Source organism: Zophobas morio, unplaced genomic scaffold (genome assembly GCF_036711695.1).
Source record: "Zophobas morio isolate AGI-343-1 ecotype UQ-CSIRO unplaced genomic scaffold, CSIRO_AGI_Zmor_V1 ptg000004l, whole genome shotgun sequence".
Classification (NCBI taxonomy): Eukaryota; Metazoa; Arthropoda; class Insecta; order Coleoptera; family Tenebrionidae; genus Zophobas; species Zophobas morio.
Window position 1 is genome coordinate 1,959,158 of NW_026972109.1, and position 16,771 is coordinate 1,975,928.

The 16,771-nt window shown below is 34.1% G+C and overlaps 3 protein-coding genes across 9 annotated transcripts in view; 1 reads left to right on the forward strand and 2 right to left on the reverse strand.

The window, feature by feature from the left end:
- The window catches only part of LOC135136915 (multidrug resistance-associated protein 1), a 37,159-nt gene extending 35,466 nt beyond the window's left edge, over positions 1–1,693 (reverse strand). For 6 of the 7 annotated variants that reach the window (XM_064066439.1, XM_064066424.1, XM_064066432.1 and 3 more), the window contains exon 1: positions 1,508–1,693. The gene's annotated coding sequence lies outside the window, so the exon portion shown is untranslated. The remainder of the gene's footprint in view (positions 1–1,507) is intronic. The other variant, XM_064066398.1, reaches the window with a different exon arrangement.
- LOC135136973 (PIH1 domain-containing protein 1) lies at positions 23–9,656 on the forward strand. The gene is made up of 5 exons (XM_064066492.1): positions 23–273; positions 325–406; positions 8,699–9,279; positions 9,335–9,478; positions 9,527–9,656. Exons 1-5 carry the CDS (start codon positions 193–195, stop codon positions 9,560–9,562), a joined length of 924 nt encoding a protein of 307 aa, XP_063922562.1. The 5' UTR covers positions 23–192; the 3' UTR covers positions 9,563–9,656.
- LOC135136968 (sphingosine-1-phosphate phosphatase 2-like) lies at positions 9,497–16,727 on the reverse strand. Its single transcript, XM_064066479.1, has 4 exons — positions 16,355–16,727; positions 16,057–16,307; positions 10,543–10,715; positions 9,497–10,493 (listed from the first exon to the last, which is right to left on the reverse strand). Exons 1-4 carry the CDS (start codon positions 16,629–16,631, stop codon positions 10,076–10,078), a joined length of 1,119 nt encoding a protein of 372 aa, XP_063922549.1. The 5' UTR covers positions 16,632–16,727; the 3' UTR covers positions 9,497–10,075.
- Positions 16,728–16,771: the final 44 nt, after the last annotated feature.

A 16,771-nucleotide genomic window follows, 5' to 3' on the forward strand; every position in this document is an offset into this window, starting at 1 on the left:
TCACTCAATAAAACGCCAGAAAAATCCAATTAAAGACGTTTTTTTAATAAACGAGAAGAATAATAATAGTGGAGTAGGTACAATGACGAGTCGGTTTTAGTGACTGACGCATGTGCACTACTCGCACAACTGTCAAATTAACTTGAAAGTGTTTGTTTTGGTGTTGAATTTCTTATTGATTACACGTTCAACATGACTTCGAACTCGTCCTCGTCGAAAAATGTGTTTTTAGATATCGATCCTACAATCGTCGAAAAAAATCTTCGCTTCACGGTACGTGGACTTGGGGGTTTTTTGCGATTTTTAGGTTAACTCGTGTTACAGGCGGACCCCAGCGAGGATGAGTTTAGTAAAATGTTTCAGCAGCCGGAGCAGTACCCCTCGAAACTTGTAAAACCCTTTCCTGGTAAGACGGACAATACGATGATTTATTATTTAAACTTAGAAAGTCGGCGAAATATACATCTGCATTTTTACGTTATCAACAAATTTGATTGATAAGCAAAAGTCATTCCACAACTGATAATAAAGTCATGAGTCATTATAAATCAAGGTTGAAACAATTATCTAAGAATAGTTGATAAATTGGAGTTGGTGATACACAACAATGTATTTAATTAGAACTACAGATAAACACTCCTTTTAATTGTTGTTATTGGGGACAATAAACGCGTTAATTTCTTGACTTGTTGTCGTTTTGGACAAGATTAACGAACTACCTGAAAATCGCGACCTCATTGTTAATAACACTTGAATTATCAAAAAATAAACCGGCAAGGACTTATTCAGAAGACGCTCTTTCGCAACGTCGTTTATTAAAAAAATCTGATGACGTCAACTTTACAGTTATTTAAATAAAACACAGGATCCGACCATGAGAAAACAATACTTGTTATTTTAAAGATTCACATTTCCTGTTGTACGTTTTTAAAAATTATATTATAACTAAACCTACACTTGACTTTTTGTTGACTTGTTCTCGTTGCTTAAATCTGAACAATTGCGTTCTGACTTTATGTTTTACGACGGCTTATCACCTAATCCACACACAATAGCAACTGAACTACTTATCTCTTAAATTTTTTTTTGAGTAAAAAATTTCACCTGACTGAAAACCTAAAAAACTTAGGAATGTAGCTGTAACCGGTTGTTGGAGACCCGAAGATGGGTTTTGTGCACACCCATATTCCTTTCTTTCACCTTTAAATTAAAAATAAATTGCATAACTGTGGAAACGTCAAGGTCGCTTACTATAAACAATTCTTAATTTTGGTGTTCAAGTTTATTTTAAATGGACAGAATCTTGCAAGTCGGATGTATTTATAAGAAACAGGTTTTGCGTGCTTCGCTCGTTGCGCCGAAAAAAATTTACACACTTTTCCGAATTTGTTTAATTTAGAGTCATACGGTCACTACGTGGAGTTAAATTCGGAGTTATGTAACGAATTCAGCTTGTGCAACAGATTAATAAGAGCAACCGTTGTTTCGGGGTACAAGTTATAATTACCTTTCTTTCCGCACTGATTGCAACACTTGAAAAATTTTCACACAAAGTTACCAGTTTTTTCGAAAATGTGACACTCAAAGGTATAGTTTTTGACTAATCGTCCGTGATTCTGACACCGAATTCACGTTTGGAAAAGAGCGCCTGTAATTTCGACCGCGCTTTACGCGCGTCACTACTTGACTGATGCTATCGGAATCGGACAATCTATTTATTTTAATTCATGTAATGTGCGAACACTAACCAGATAATACATAAACAATTAATACCATGAAAACATGTCCAATTAATTAATAATAACACAAGTGTTATTTTCATTATTAATTGCACAAGTTCTTCAGACTCATGTAGGTGTGATAAAACCGTAAAATCAATTTCGTATTTTAATAAACCTGAAATTACGCAACTTGTGGCAATTTTGTTACACTCTTATCACGAACGTGGCGTGCGAGTGTCTAAAATTCGAATATTGAATGAAAATGGGTAACGCTGAGGTGCTGAATTATATCAAGGCCTCGGTCACGCTCCTATTCATCACCTGTACAAACCCACTGATCGATTTTCAGTTTAGCGTAATTGTTGTTCGATCGGTGTTTTCGAAAAAAATTGTTTTGTTGTTACAATTTAGTAATTGAGTATGTAAATTCCACCCGTTTGGCTTGGGATCTCACTCCTATTTTTATTTAATCTTATCTATTGACTTTATGCAAACGTAACGCGATTGTTCAGCTAACGATAATGCGAAAAGTGATGTGTAACGCCAACCACCCTGTTCTAGAATATCGATTGTCAAGAGATAGTCGTTATATTTTAGGAAATGATTTATTGAGTCCGCTGTACGATACTCTGAGATCGCGATTTTGTTACTTCAGGATGCACACAATTATATAATAATTTATTCCGAGAAGATATTAAGTAAATAACTGAAAGTTTTTACTTTTGATGTTTATAAATTGACTCACACGTTATTATACATTAAAACATCAATACAATGTTTAAATTGCTGTGAAGCAACTATGTTGATGAGTGATGACGATGACTAAATTTATTGTCCTTGAGAAATTCCGCGTACCGTCAATTTTGGGGACTAGGATAACGCTGAATTGTAGTGATGTATATAATAGCCGTCGATTCGCACAGAATGTTACCTGTTTAACTCAGCAAAAAAAGAACACTAAGAATCCGACACGAATTTTGTTGTGTTGTCTTAAAAAATTCGGTCATTTATGGAAGAAGAAGAAAAGTTGTCTGTAAGACCATGGAATTTATTGTTTCAATAACAAGCGACGTCAGTTTTGGCAACATAATATTTTAAGTTTAAATTTCAGCGGTTACTAGACAACTTTTTTTTCATCACAACAAAGGTAATTAAATTCATGACGTAACAAAGATTTACGATTCACGGAACTACATGTACATATTTAAAAATTTAGCATCAAAGTGAACACAAGATTCATAAATGCACTGAAATATAAAATAATAAATATAATATGGTGAAACGCTGATCAAAATTTGCCTAATCATCCCCGCCAACAATGGGATGACGTCATCTACAAAATTTACAGTACTAAATGTTATTTAACTTTTATAAAGTAAACTACTCTTGTACGTGTCGTTTACTTCAAGAGGCACGGGAAGTTCTGTTTTGGTCTGGTTTTTTGCTGCTTTTGAGGACTTTAATTCGTGTTTTTGTGGCCTGTTTTTCTTGTCGCCCTCTTTTTTGACGTCTTTTTTTAAGGTTATTTTTTGTTCCTTTTTTTGTCGGAAATTTTTGCCCTTTTTATGGGATTTTATTTAGTCGCTTTTTTGGTCGTGTTTTTTGTTACCTTTTTTGTGTTTTTTCTTGTGGCATTTTTTACGCCTTTTCTCGACTTTTTTTGTAGTCTCTTTTTTGCCTGCCTTTATTTTCTCATTTTTTTAGCACTTTATGAACTTTTATTCATGTTTACTTTCCGAGCGTAAGCTAAGGAAGTATAGTAAACGAGTCCATCGGTCGAATTGCCACTTTCATATTTTCTTGATGTCTCATGACCTCTAGAGTACGAAAAAAGTGGTCTCTCGTTTCCGTTGTTTGATTTTCTTCCATTTTTCAGATTTTTGATATTTCAGTTGTGGCATTTTTCAGTATATCCATTTTTCAATTTTTTGGTTTATTTCAAATATTTCGATTTTTCAATTTTTAACTTTTCGATTTTGGCCTATTATAATTTTTCAATGTTTGAGTGTTTGAATTTTTCGATTTTCCAATTTCTCAATTTTTGGTCATTTCTGTTTTGGAACTTTTCAATTTCTCGATTTTTCAGTTTTTTAGTTAAGTATTAGATTTTTCGATTTTACAATTTTTCGAATTTTTGTTTGCTTTTTTAGTTTTTTGGTTTTATAATTATTAGATTTTACAAATTGAATTTCTCATTTTCTCGATTTAATGTTTCAATTTTGCGATTCTTCAGTTTTTGTTCTATTTTTCGGATTTTCGATATTTCAGTTCTGGCATTTTTCAGTATTTCGATTTTTTAATTTTTGGTTTATCGATTTTTTTTTTAATTTGAAATATTTCGATTTTTCAGTTTTTAAATTTTCGGTTTTGGCCTCTTTCGATTTCTCAGTTTTTCGGCATCTGGATTTTTCGATTCCTCGATCATTTGATGTTTCGATATCTCAACGTTTCAGTGTTTGAATTTTTCGGTTTTTCGACTTTTTGGCTTTCCAATTTTCGAATTTCTTAATTTTTCATCATTTCTGTTTTGGAATTTTTCAATTTCTCAATTTTTCCGTTTTTCGGTTTCTTGATTTTTTTATATGAATTTTAATTTTTCAATTTTTTAAATGAGTACTAGATTTTTCGATTTTTTGTTTGCTTTTTTAATTTTTTGGTTTTATAATTTTTAGATTTTACGATTTGTTTCTTGACATCTCGGCTTTTCGATTTATAGAATTTTACGATTTTTCGATTTCTGAAATTTGGGAACCTTTTAACTTCTGGATTTTTCAGTTTTTCGAGATTTTGATGTACGGACGGATTTTTCGTTTTTTCAATTTGTTTGATTTCTCATTTTCTCGACTTAATGTTTCAATTTTTCGATTGTTCAGTTTTTCTTCCATTTCTCGGATTTTCGATATTTCAGTTGTGGCAATTTTCAATATTTCAATTTTTTAATTTTTTGGTTTATCGATTTTTTTTTTTTTTTTTGATTCTAAATATTTCAATTTTTCAGTTTCTGAATTTTCGATTTTGGCCTCTTTCGATTTCTCAATTTTTCGACATCTGGACTTTTCGACTCCTCAATCATTTGATGTTTCGATTCTCAAGGTTTCAGTGTTTGAATTTTTCGATTTTCCGACTTTTTGGCTTTTCGATTTTCCAATTTCTCAATTTTTCGTCATTTCTGTTGTGGAATTTTTCAGCTCCTCGATTTTTCAGTTTTTCGGTTTCTTGATTTTTGGATATGAATTTTAATTTTTCAACTTTTTAAGTATTAGATTTTTCGGTTTTTCAATTTTTCGAATTTTTGTCTGCTTTTTAGTTTTTTGGTTTTGCAATTTTTAGATTTTACGATTTTTTGATTTCTAGATTTCTGAAGTTTGGGAACCTTTCAACTTCTGGAATTTTTTAATTTTTCGACATTTTGATGTTGGGACAGATTTTTCGTTTTTTCAATTTGTTTGATTTCTCATTTTCTCGATTTAATGTTTCAATTTTTCAATTCTTCAGTTTTTCTTCCATTATTCGGATTTTCGATATTTCAATTGTGGCATTTTTCAATATTTCGATTTTTTAATTTTTTGGTTTATCGATTTTCTTTTTAATTTTAAATATTTCGATTTTTCAGTTTCTAAATTTTCGATTTTGGCCTCTTTCGATTTCTTAATTTTTCGACATCTGGACTTTTCGACTCCTCGATCATTTGATGTTTCGATTCTCAAGGTTTCAGTGTTTGAATTTTTCGTCATTTCTGTTTTGGAATTTTTCAGCTCCTCGATTTTTCAGTTTTTCGGTTTCTTGATTTTTTGATATGAATTTTAATTTTTCAATTTTTTAAATGAGTATTAGATTTTTCGGTTTTTCCATTTTTCGAATTTTTGTCTGCTTTTTGGTTTTCTGGTTTTACAATTTTTAGATTTTACGATTTTTTGATTTTTAGATTTCTGAAGTTTGGGAACCTTTCAACTTCTGGAATTTTTGAATTTTTCGAGATTTTGATGTTTGGACAGATTTTTCGTTTTTTCAATTTATTTGATTTCACATTTTCTCGATTTGATGTTTCAATTTTTCGATTCTTCAGTTTTTCTTCCATTTTTCGGATTTTCGATATTTCAGTTGTGGAATTTTTCAGTATTTCGATTTTTCAATTTTTTAGTTTATCGAAATGAATATGAATTTTTAGATGAGTTTTTCAAAACTGAAATTGTCCATTATGTATTCGTATTAGGTACCCCTTATGCAAATTTAAACCCATTCTCGACGATTTTCGAAATTTAACTAAATACATATTCTTGTGGATTTTGGACCGTAGAAGTCACTTCTGGCCTCATTTCTTCGATAACTTAAACAGTTTTTCCAGAATCGTCCATTGAAATATCGCAATTTTTAAAAATTTCGAAAAAATCGAATTTCACACGGAATTTTCCGAAAATATTGCTTCGTTATCATCAACACGCTATATTTTTGGAATCAGCATGTCGAGATCTACGTCCCTGAATTTTTTCCGAATTTTTTGACAACTTTTTTAAAAGTGAAATTTTTCCAATGGTCCCCCCTTCTTCAAATTTCGGCAAATTTTTGACATTTTCGAAACTTAACTAAACACATTTTCTTGTAGATTTCGAGCTCTAGAACTTATTTCGGGCCTCGTTTCTTTGATATCTGCAACCGTTTTTCCGGAATCGACCGTTGAAATATCGAAATTTTTAGAAATTATAAAAAATTCCCATTTCGTACCGATTCTTTCGAAAATGTTGCTCCGTGACCATCAACACGCTATATTTTTGGAATCAGCATGTCGAGATCTACGCCCCTGAATTTTTTCGTGATTTTTAGACCACTTTTTTAAAAGTGAAATTTTTCCAATGGTCCCCCCTTCTTCAAATTTCGGCCAAATTTTGACATTTTCGAAACCTAACTAAATACATTTTCTTGTAGATTTCGAGCTCTAGAACTCACTTCGGGCCTCGTTTCTTTGATATCTGCAACCGTTTTTCCGGAATCGACCGTTTAAATATCGAAATTTTTAGAAATTTTAAAAAATTCCCATTTCGTACCGATTCTTTCGAAAATGTTGTCCGTGACCATCAACACACTATATTTTTGGAATCAACATGTCGAGATCTACGTCCCTGAATTTTTTCCGAATTTTTAGACAACTTTTTTAAAAGTGAAATTTTTCCAATGGTCCCCCCTTCTTCAAATTTCGGCAAATTTTTGACATTTTCGAAACTTAACTAAACACGTTTTCTTGTAGATTTCGAGCTCTAGAACTCACTTCGGGCCTCGTTTCTTTGATATCTGCAACCGTTTTTCCGGAATCGACCGTTGAAATATCGAAATTTTTAGAAATTATAAAAAATTCCCATTTCGTACCGATTCTTTCGAAAATGTTGCTCCGTGACCATCAACACACTATATTTTTGGAATCAGCATGTCGAGATCTACGCCCCTGAATTTTTTCGTGATTTTTAGACCACTTTTTTAAAAGTGAAATTTTTCCAATGGTCCCCCCTTCTTCAAATTTCGGCCAAATTTTGACATTTTCGAAACCTAACTAAATACATTTTCTTGTAGATTTCGAGCTCTAGAACTCAGTTCGGGCCTCGTTTCTTTGATATCTGCAACCGTTTTTCCGGAATCGACCGTTTAAATATCGAAATTTTTAGAAATTTTAAAAAATTCCCATTTCGTACCGATTCTTTCGAAAATGTTGTCCGTGACCATCAACACACTATATTTTTGGAATCAGCATGTCGAGATCTACGTCCCTGAATTTTTTCGTGATTTTTAGACAACTTTTTTAAAAGTGAAAATTTTCCAATGGTCCCCCCTTCTTCAAATTTCGGCCAAATTTTGACATTTTCGAAACTTAACTAAATACATTTTTCGGCAAATTTTTGACATTTTCGAAACTTAACTAAACACGTTTTCTTGTAGATTTCGAGCTCTAGAACTCACTTCGGGCCTCGTTTCTTTGATATCTGCAACCGTTTTTCCGGAATCGACCGTTGAAATATCGAAATTTTTAGAAATTATAAAAAATTCCCATTTCGTACCGATTCTTTCGAAAATGTTGCTCCGTGACCATCAACACACTATATTTTTGGAATCAGCATGTCGAGATCTACGTCCCTGAATTTTTTCGTGATTTTTAGACAACTTTTTTAAAAGTGAAATTTTTCCAATGGTCCCCCCTTCTTCAAATTTCGGCTAATTTTTGACATTTTCGAAACTTAACTAAATACATTTTCTTGTAGATTTCGAGCTCTAGAACTCACTTCGGGATTCGTTTCTTTGATATCTGCAACCGTTTTTCCGGAATCGACCGTTGAAATATCGAAATTTTTAGAAATTTTCAAAATTCGCATTTTATACCCATTCTTTCGAAAATGTTGTCCGTGATCATCAACACACTATATTTTTGGAGTCAGCATGTCGAGATTTACGTCCCTGAATTTTTCCCGAATTTTTAGAAAACTTTTTTAAAAGTGAATTTTTTCCAATGGTAGAAATATAAACATAAACAACCGAAGTTAGGATGTCCTGAGAAAACATTTTTCCTGTTAGTTATCTGCTTTTTTTTTATTGACAAGGATCGATGAACAGAAATGATAATACTTCGCAAATCGCAACTGAGATAAAAAAAAAATTAAAACGCTTTAGTGAAATGACCTTAAGATATCTGATGATAAGTGAAGGCTCCTGCATCATAAAACGATAAAATCTAGCTTGTGGACTTTTGGAGTTATCAAATACAATTATCTTGCTTTTTCATAGTAACATAAGCACACTCCAAGGTGTTATCTCACCGATTTAAACTATAACAATAAGTGCACTACAGCGTGCACTCTTATCAGTATTAGGGATGATGAGCGAAAAAACCAATACTGTCGGTGTGCTTTAATTTACGATAATCTATTTTTGTAAATAGAATAAACACTCATTTTATTGTACGAGTATAAGTCAAACTCTTCTCTATTCGTTTCTAGGATTCTGCATCAAAACCCGAGAAGTCGGTTCCGACTCAAAATTCTTCGTAAATATTTGCCACACTGACGCAATTCCGCCACCGAAAGACATAACCGAAAAAGAGCTCGCCAATATTCTAGAATCAGATGACATCGCGGACTACAGAGTACCGATGAGCATCGGTGATGTTCGCACCGAAACCGACAAAAAAGGGGAAGAAGCCCGGGTTTCCGACGTCGCTATACACCCCGATTTTTTCCAGAAAATAGAACGAAGCGTGTTATTCAAAAATTTCTTCATCACGATTGTGTTCGAGGGGTTGAAAGATAAGCACGGGATTATCACCCACGACGATAAAATAATTTTGAAAAATAGGAAAGCGTTCGGGACGTTGCAGGTGCACAGGATACAGCAACGGGAGATAAATGAGAAAATGAAAAACGTGAGTGGTGCCTCAATAATTGAGGATAGTACGAAGAGGAAGCCTTTGATTGAAACGATTTCGAGTGGCGAAATTCCGTGTAGAAGCCCCGAGTACAAACTATTTAGGCGAAGAGCGCAACCGAATTGTCTGATTGGAGAATTTAAATTCCCCGACGTTGTAAGACTTGTAAATATTTGTTCACGCGTTTTTGTACGTTTTATTAATGTTTCAGATTTCAACTAAAGAGCTCACGCTAGATGTGGGTGAAGATAGAATTGTTATAGAGTCGACCTCAAAACATTATTTACTTGATATATTTGTTCCCCTTGTTATTAGACAATCGTCTTGTACGTCCATTTTCAACAAATCTACAAAGGTAAGTAATTGAAGTCGATCGTTTCTCAATATTTATATTTTGTTTTAGATTTTAACGGTAACAATGCCCCTGGTTGGAGGCTAAATCTCACTTAAATTTATAAGGAATACAGTGGTTACTTAAATGTATATAAATTCAGTTACAATATAAAAAATTGATTATGACTATGGCATCTGAATTGTTGTTTAAATTTCAGTTATCACAAGCTTTCTTGATTTGCCGCACTACGAACACTATGTTTTATTATCGTATAGTTTGAGCATAAATTCAGCGAATACTTGAAAAAGTTTGTGTAAATGCATTGACTGATATGTACTTAAAAGTGTAGTGTAGATTGTCTCTCTTTAGAAAAAAGTACTCATTAAACAAAAAAAAAACAATCTCGCTGTACTTTATTCTAAAGCGACATAGCATGCAAATATCCCGAGATTCCGATAATCAGATCTACATGATGAGCAGTAAAACGAACACTATTTATTGCTTTTAAAGCCACGAAACGAAACAATAAATTAACAATTTGATTGAATTAATTCACTACTATTAAATCAAGATCAAAAAATCACCGCTATGAAAATAACTACACATCAACAGCCACTATCAAATCTCCGTGAAAAACGTCGGTCTTTCAATTTTCAAATATCTAAAAAGCTGCGGAATGAGATAGAGGGCGTTGAAGCCGATCATGCCACAAGTGATATATTTGCACCCCAATTCGACAATCGTCTTGTGTTTATTGCTTAACGAATTGACCGATTTTTTCAAAACGTCGGCGTCCTCTCTCAATAAAGCACAAATGAAGTTGTAGGACGCGCTTTTCGATATTGCTCTCGTGAGTAACACTAACGCGAAACCGATTATCGTACGTAAAATCGTACAACCTAACATGGTATACGAAGGCCACATTATTGCATAAGGCGGTGTTAAGTCTGAAGACGTCATTATTCCGAGTTGGTAGTTCAGCCATGCTCCGACGTGGATTCCGACGCAGACGGAAAGGATCATCGCTGTATCACCTCTGGAAAGTCACAAATTAGTTGATAAGTTTGGGGGTGGAGGAAAGGTACCTTGTTGGTGTCCATTTACCGCTATTTGGGTAGTACACAATCATGAGGATTGATGCAACCAATAGCAAGAAGGGAGAAGTGGGGTCGGTTAGTAAATAATTGTCCAAGTAGTCGACGACGGGCACGAGTGGGGTCATGATGCCTATAGCCAACGCCAATCCAACGATGATGTCCTGCAAGAAAACTTTTTGTAATTTTTGGAATAATTTTGTCATTGTTTTGGAATATTTTGATATCAAATGAAGCACAACTCATATTTAATTTTTTTTTTTTCAGAAGGGATAAATTTTAGTTGCTATATAATATCTAAAATAAAATGAGTAATTGAAATTAAAAAAAAAAAAAAAAAAAAAACTCAGGCGGCAGCTCTTTGTGCAGGTGGCTGCCTGGCTACAAGTCATAAATTAGTGGAACGCCCTATTTTGCATTTTGTGCAATCTCGAGATCATATGTCTCAACAAACGGTCAGTCGAAGACGAAATCGTATTTTTGTAATAACCAAATTAAAAACAAATAAATTTTATTTTCCGTTATATTTAGATCAGAAGGGGTCCCTTAACTTCCGGTGATGGTTCAGCATCACAAGCATATCCGTATAAAATGTTGATGTTTATACATCGGAAGAATGTCATGTAGATATTTGTTTGATTGGAATGAGTATATCGCCTCAAAATAGACTAAAATTATCCATAAACAAAATATTTTGAATGTTATTTTGATCAATAATAAATTGACCGATTCATTAATTTTTTTGAGTCACCCTGTATAAGCAAATCTCCACGTTTAAAATGTTCGCAGTTAATTTTAAGTGTTATTTTTTATGAATTTGAAAAAGTCTTGGGTGCCGGAGGTTTGGTGTACAATTTTTGGAAAATTCTGACATGATCTGTTTGGGATCCCATTTTTTTTTTTTGAAAAATTTAAAACAATCTTGAGGTTCTAGGTATTCCTTTTTGGAAAGAATTTGAAAGTGCTTTGGAGCTTCTAGTGTCTTTTCCTATAAAAATTTAATTAAATTTCTTAGGGGATATGTCATTTGCCAAAATCAGTTTTATCTTAACATGTACTAGCACCGCCCACCCACCCTCTCTTTCCTTAGAGGCTCTATTTTTTAATTTTTCGTTTTGTCAATTATTCAAGTTCTTGGTTTTTATTGTTCATTTTCCTAATGTTTTAGGTTTCATTTCCTTTATTTTTTGAGTGTTTCTTTCGATTTTATAATTTTGCATTTACTCAATTTGTCAAATTTTCATTCTTTGATTTTTAGATTTTCCAGTTTTCCCAATTTTTAAATTTTTCAATTTCTATTCGATTTTCTGATTTCTTTAATTTTCAATATTTCGATTTTGCATTTTTTTTTTTTCGATTTTGCACGTTTAGATTTTTAAGTTTCTCAATTTTTAACCATTCGTTTCTTCAAATTTCCAAGTTCTTGATTTCCAGTGCTTACATTTTTCAGAGTTTGTATTTTATATTTCTTCGTTTTTTTGATTCGAAAAAAATTGTTGAAAAATCTAAACAAACTGAAAAATCGAAATTTGCAAAAGCAAAAAATTGCAAATTGAAAAAAATTAATGAATCGAAAAATTTGGAAACTGAAAAATTGTAAAGTTGAAAAACTGTAAAACTGAAAGATCGAAAAAGTTTTAAGTGAAAACTAGAAAAACTGAAGAAACGAAAAATTGAAAAATCGAAAGTCTGAAAACCGAAAAATTGAAAAATCGAAATACTGAAAATCGAAAATCTCATTTGCCAAAATCACTCTTACCTTAGCAGCAACTAGCCCCGCCCACCCGCCCTCTATTCTTTTAGAGGGATTTCATTTGCCAAAATCAGTCATCCTAGAAGATACTAGCCCCGCCCACCCGTCTTCTATTTTTTTAGAGGGATCTCATTTGCCACAATCAGTCATCCTAGAAGACACTAGTCCCGCCCACCCACCCTCTCTTTTCTTAAAGGGTATGTGATTTGCCAAAATCAGTCTTATCCTAGCTAGTGGCTGCTAAGATAAAACTGAGTTTGGCAAAAGATATATCCTCTAAGAAAAGAGAGAGTGGGTAGAGCTAATAGCTGCTAAGACTGATATTGGCAGATGAGATAGCTTCTAAGAAAAGAGAGGGTGGGTGGGCGGGGCTAGAGTATCTTCTAGGATAAGACTGATTTTGGCAAATCTTCTTCTTCTCTTTTCTTAGAAGGGATCTCATTTGCCAAAATCAGTCATCATACTCGTAGAAGACACTAGCCCCGCCCACCCACCCTCTCTTTTCTTAGAGGGTATGTGATTTGCCAAAAGATATATCCTCTCAGAAAAGAGAGGGTGGGTGGAGCTAATAGCTGCTAAGACTGATATTGGCAGATGAGATAGCTTCTAAGAAAAGAGAGGGTGGGTGGGCGGGGCTAGTATCTTCTAGGATAAGACTGATTTTGGCAAATCTTCTTGTTCTCTTTTCTTAGAAGGGATCTCATTTGCCAAAATCAGTCATCATAGAAGACACTAGCCCCGCCCACCCACCCTCTCTTTTCTTAGAGGGTATGTGATTTGCCAAAATCAGTCTTATCCCAGCTAGTAGCTGCTAAGATCAAACTGAGTTTGGCAAAAGATATATCCTCTAAGAAAAGAGAGGGTGGATGGAGCTAATTAATAGCTGCTAAGACTGATATTGGCAGATGAGATAGCTTCTAAGAAAAGAGAGGATGGGTGGGCGGGGCTAGTATATTCTAGGATAGGACTGATTTTGGGAAATCTTCTTCTCTTTTCTTAGAAGGGATCTCATTTGCCAAAATCAGTCATCATAGAAGACACTAGCCCCGCCCACTCACCCTCTCTTTTCTTAGAGGGTATGTGATTTGCCAAAATCAGTCTTATCCTAGCTAGTAGCTGCTAAGATAAAACTGATTTTGGCAAATGATATATCCTATAAGAAAAGAGAGGGTGGGCGGGCGGGGCTAGTATCGTCTAGGATAAGACTGATTTTGGCAAATCTTCTTCTTCTCTTTTCTTAGAAGGGATCTCATTTGCCAAAATCAGTCTTATTCTAGAAGATACTAGCCCCGCCCACCCACCCTATCTTTTCTTAGAAGATATTTCCTTTGCCAAAATTGGTCTTATCCTAGAAGACACTAAGCCCGCCCATCCACCCTCTATTTTCTTAGAGGGTACGTCATTTGCCAAAATCAGTCTTATCATAGAAAATACTAGCCCCGCCCACCCACCCTCTCTTTTCTTAGAAGATATTTCCTTTGCCAAAATTGGTCTTATCCTAGAAGATACTAAGCCCGCCCATCCACCCTCTATTTTCTTAGAGGATACGTCATTTGCCAAAATCAGTCTTACCATAGAAAATACTAGCCCCGCCCACCCACCCTCTCTTTTCTTAGAAGGTATCTCATCTGTCAAAATCAGTCTTATCCTAGCTAGTAACTGCTAAAATAAAACTGATTTTGGCAAATGAAATACCTTCTAAGAAAAGAGAGGGTTGATGGGCGGGCTAGTAGCTGATAATATAAGACAAAATTTTGCCGAATAAATCCCATCTAAATTGTACAAAATATGGTGAGTCTCTTCTTGTGATTTATCATTCCATTCATATTTTTCGGATTTGCATATACAGGGTGACTCAAAAAAAAAATAATGAAAGCGTGAATTTATTTTATTGATTTAACCAGGAACTACAAAACCGAATCCTTTGAAATCTTGGAGATGTTTTAAGGTTATCACAAGCATGGTAAATTTTTGATGAAAATGAATTTGCTCATCCCCCCTAAAAAATTGATGACGTCACCTCAAAATTTTGCTGAATAAATCGTATCTTAAATGTGCAAAGTATGAGTCAATACTTGTGATTTATCACTGAATTAATGTTTTTTTGATTTACTTATAGGGGGTGTCTCAACAAAATTAATGACGTCATCAACATTTTTGCAAGCACACGTATATCAACTTGGATTGGTGCGCTGTAATACTAAAAGTAACAGTATTGTATTCCCAAAATTTGCTATGAGAAAGGAGTGAGCCGTTCCTGATCTATCAATAAAATAAAATGACTCATTCATTCATTTTTTGAGCCACCTGTTTAAGTAAATTGTGGTGACCGAATTCGAATTAAAATTTCGCGCTGAACTTAATTAACAGCGGCGCGAAATCACATCTGAATAATTTGAATTTGAAAAAAAATCAATCTAAAAAATCGTTAAACATAGGCAACCATGTGCACGTTCACGCTTTTTGGCTAGTTGGTAGCTCGCTAGGGGATTCTAGTGAGAGGGTTTTTTAACTTTGATGATTTATTAATTAGAACAGCGGACAGTCGGTTTATGAGTTTTATTAACAAATAACAAGTGTGTGCTAGAATAAAAATAGAATATGATCATTAGGTCCACAAATGAATATAGAGTGAATGTTGAGCGCTTGAAGAATGAATGAATATTGACTGACGGAGTTATGATGAATGAATGCGTTTAGAATTATGAATTCATGCTACCCAAAGTTCCAAAGTGGGGCCTTACGGGTGGAGAGGGGTGAAACAGGTTCCCGCCAGACGCACTAACAGCGTCACTTTTGGTATATGTGTTGTGAGTGTAACCACGTGGTGAGTAGGTTAAATTAGTTGGCTTGGTGGTTAATAAAAAAAAGAAAGCCTTTGTTTAACGACAATTAATCGTAACAATGACGACGCCACAGTTTCCCCAACGCGTGTACCTAATTCTTGCGGCTTTCTAATCGGGAACACGTGAAAATTTAATTCATTGTTTGTAAATTCACAGATCAGGTTAGGATTTTAATCGTTAACTGGCGCTAACACAATTTAACAGACATTAGATTTATTTAAATAAATGCTTCCAGGAAAATTTCATGAAATTCACTGAGTCAGAACTCGTTTGATTGAAGTGAAAAAAAAAATTGTCTAATTACGAATAAGTTTCGTAAGCATTCGGTTTTACAGATTCCAAATTAAATTGCAGAATGTTGTTTCACAATTTTCATTTTTTTTTTTCCAACAATCTGGACGTTTCGGGTAAAAACTCAACACGGATTCATAAACTACACGTGTAGAACTATGTTATTTTATACAATTTAAAACCCATTTACTATGTACAATTTTGAAGTGACGTCATCACATTATTATTGGGGATGATCAGACAAATTTTGGTTAGCGTTTCGCCATCTATATGATATTCCTCATATAAATATAAAATTTGACAACAATCGGCCCAGTACTTTCGGAGATTATCTGTCTAATAAAAATCGGGACGGCAGACAGACGACAACGTAAAAACAAAAATATACAGAACAACACTTATAAAGTTTGACTGGAAATGGACACCTGCACATTAAAGTTGATAACCCAGCCCATAATGGCCCTGTTATCACTACATGTAATCACAAGAAATTTTAAAATCGCGTCATACATTCGCGATTAGTGAATTAGTTGGAATTGATTAAATATGAGTCACAAAATCAGCCCACCTTACTAAATATAATCACAAAAATTTAATCTATGAAAAAATAGTTACCAAAACTGAGTGCATGCCCAAGTAGAGTCGACTTAAACAAATAACAGAGCACCATATTATTGCAATAACCAACCCCAGTGGAATGTTGTACTGGTAGCGATTTACGGTACACAGAAGAAACGAAAACGGGAACGCGACGGCTACCATCGCATGGGTGGAAGGCATTCCATATTCCAGCGACCATTTACTTTGTAGTCGGACGACAGGGGGACCTGGTCTAGGCCAGCGCAGAATATCTTTAATAGCTTGACCTACAAGTCATACATAAACACACGAAGTGTGGCCATTTTTTCATTACCTATATACATCACGATGGTCCAAATTAAAACAACCCTTCTCCCTACAGCACCATCAATGTTCCAGAACCAAAACGGAATGAAACTTGAATAAAACGTTTCATCGCCAAGCGCGGTTCCAAAAACAAATAAATAGTACCAAAACTTATTAGCTATCACATACTTTTTTCCACTTGATTCACTACTATCACTGTTGTCTGGACTCTTCTCGGGGTTGGTGATAACCCCAAAGTAAGTTTGAATTTTCGCCACTAATTCGGGTTCCTTTAAATAAGACATATTTAATAACGAATTTAATGCCACTTTTTCGTTGAAATATAAAAATATTAAGGAAATATTAAAGCGAATTTGTTTGACTTTTGACAAAATGCGGTAATCGGAACATCGGCATTTGTTTTATGCAGTTGTGCGTCGGCCGA

What these genes read in the sequence shown, in the direction of transcription:
- LOC135136973 (XM_064066492.1), top strand. Translation starts at nt 193, where the DNA reads ATGACTTCGAACTCGTCCTCGTCGAAAAATGTGTTTTTAGATATCGAT. An exon ending in ACTTGTAAAACCCTTTCCTG is followed by an intron (nt 407 to 8,698) that starts GTAAGACGGACA and finishes ATTCGTTTCTAG; the next exon opens with GATTCTGCATCAAAACCCGA. An exon ending in AATTTAAATTCCCCGACGTT is followed by an intron (nt 9,280 to 9,334) that starts GTAAGACTTGTA and finishes TTAATGTTTCAG; the next exon opens with ATTTCAACTAAAGAGCTCAC.
- LOC135136968 (XM_064066479.1), bottom strand. Translation starts at nt 16,631, where the DNA reads ATGTCTTATTTAAAGGAACCCGAATTAGTGGCGAAAATTCAAACTTAC. An exon ending in GACCATCGTGATGTATATAG is followed by an intron (nt 16,308 to 16,354) that starts GTAATGAAAAAA and finishes TATGACTTGTAG; the next exon opens with GTCAAGCTATTAAAGATATT. An exon ending in GGTAAATGGACACCAACAAG is followed by an intron (nt 10,494 to 10,542) that starts GTACCTTTCCTC and finishes GTGACTTTCCAG; the next exon opens with AGGTGATACAGCGATGATCC.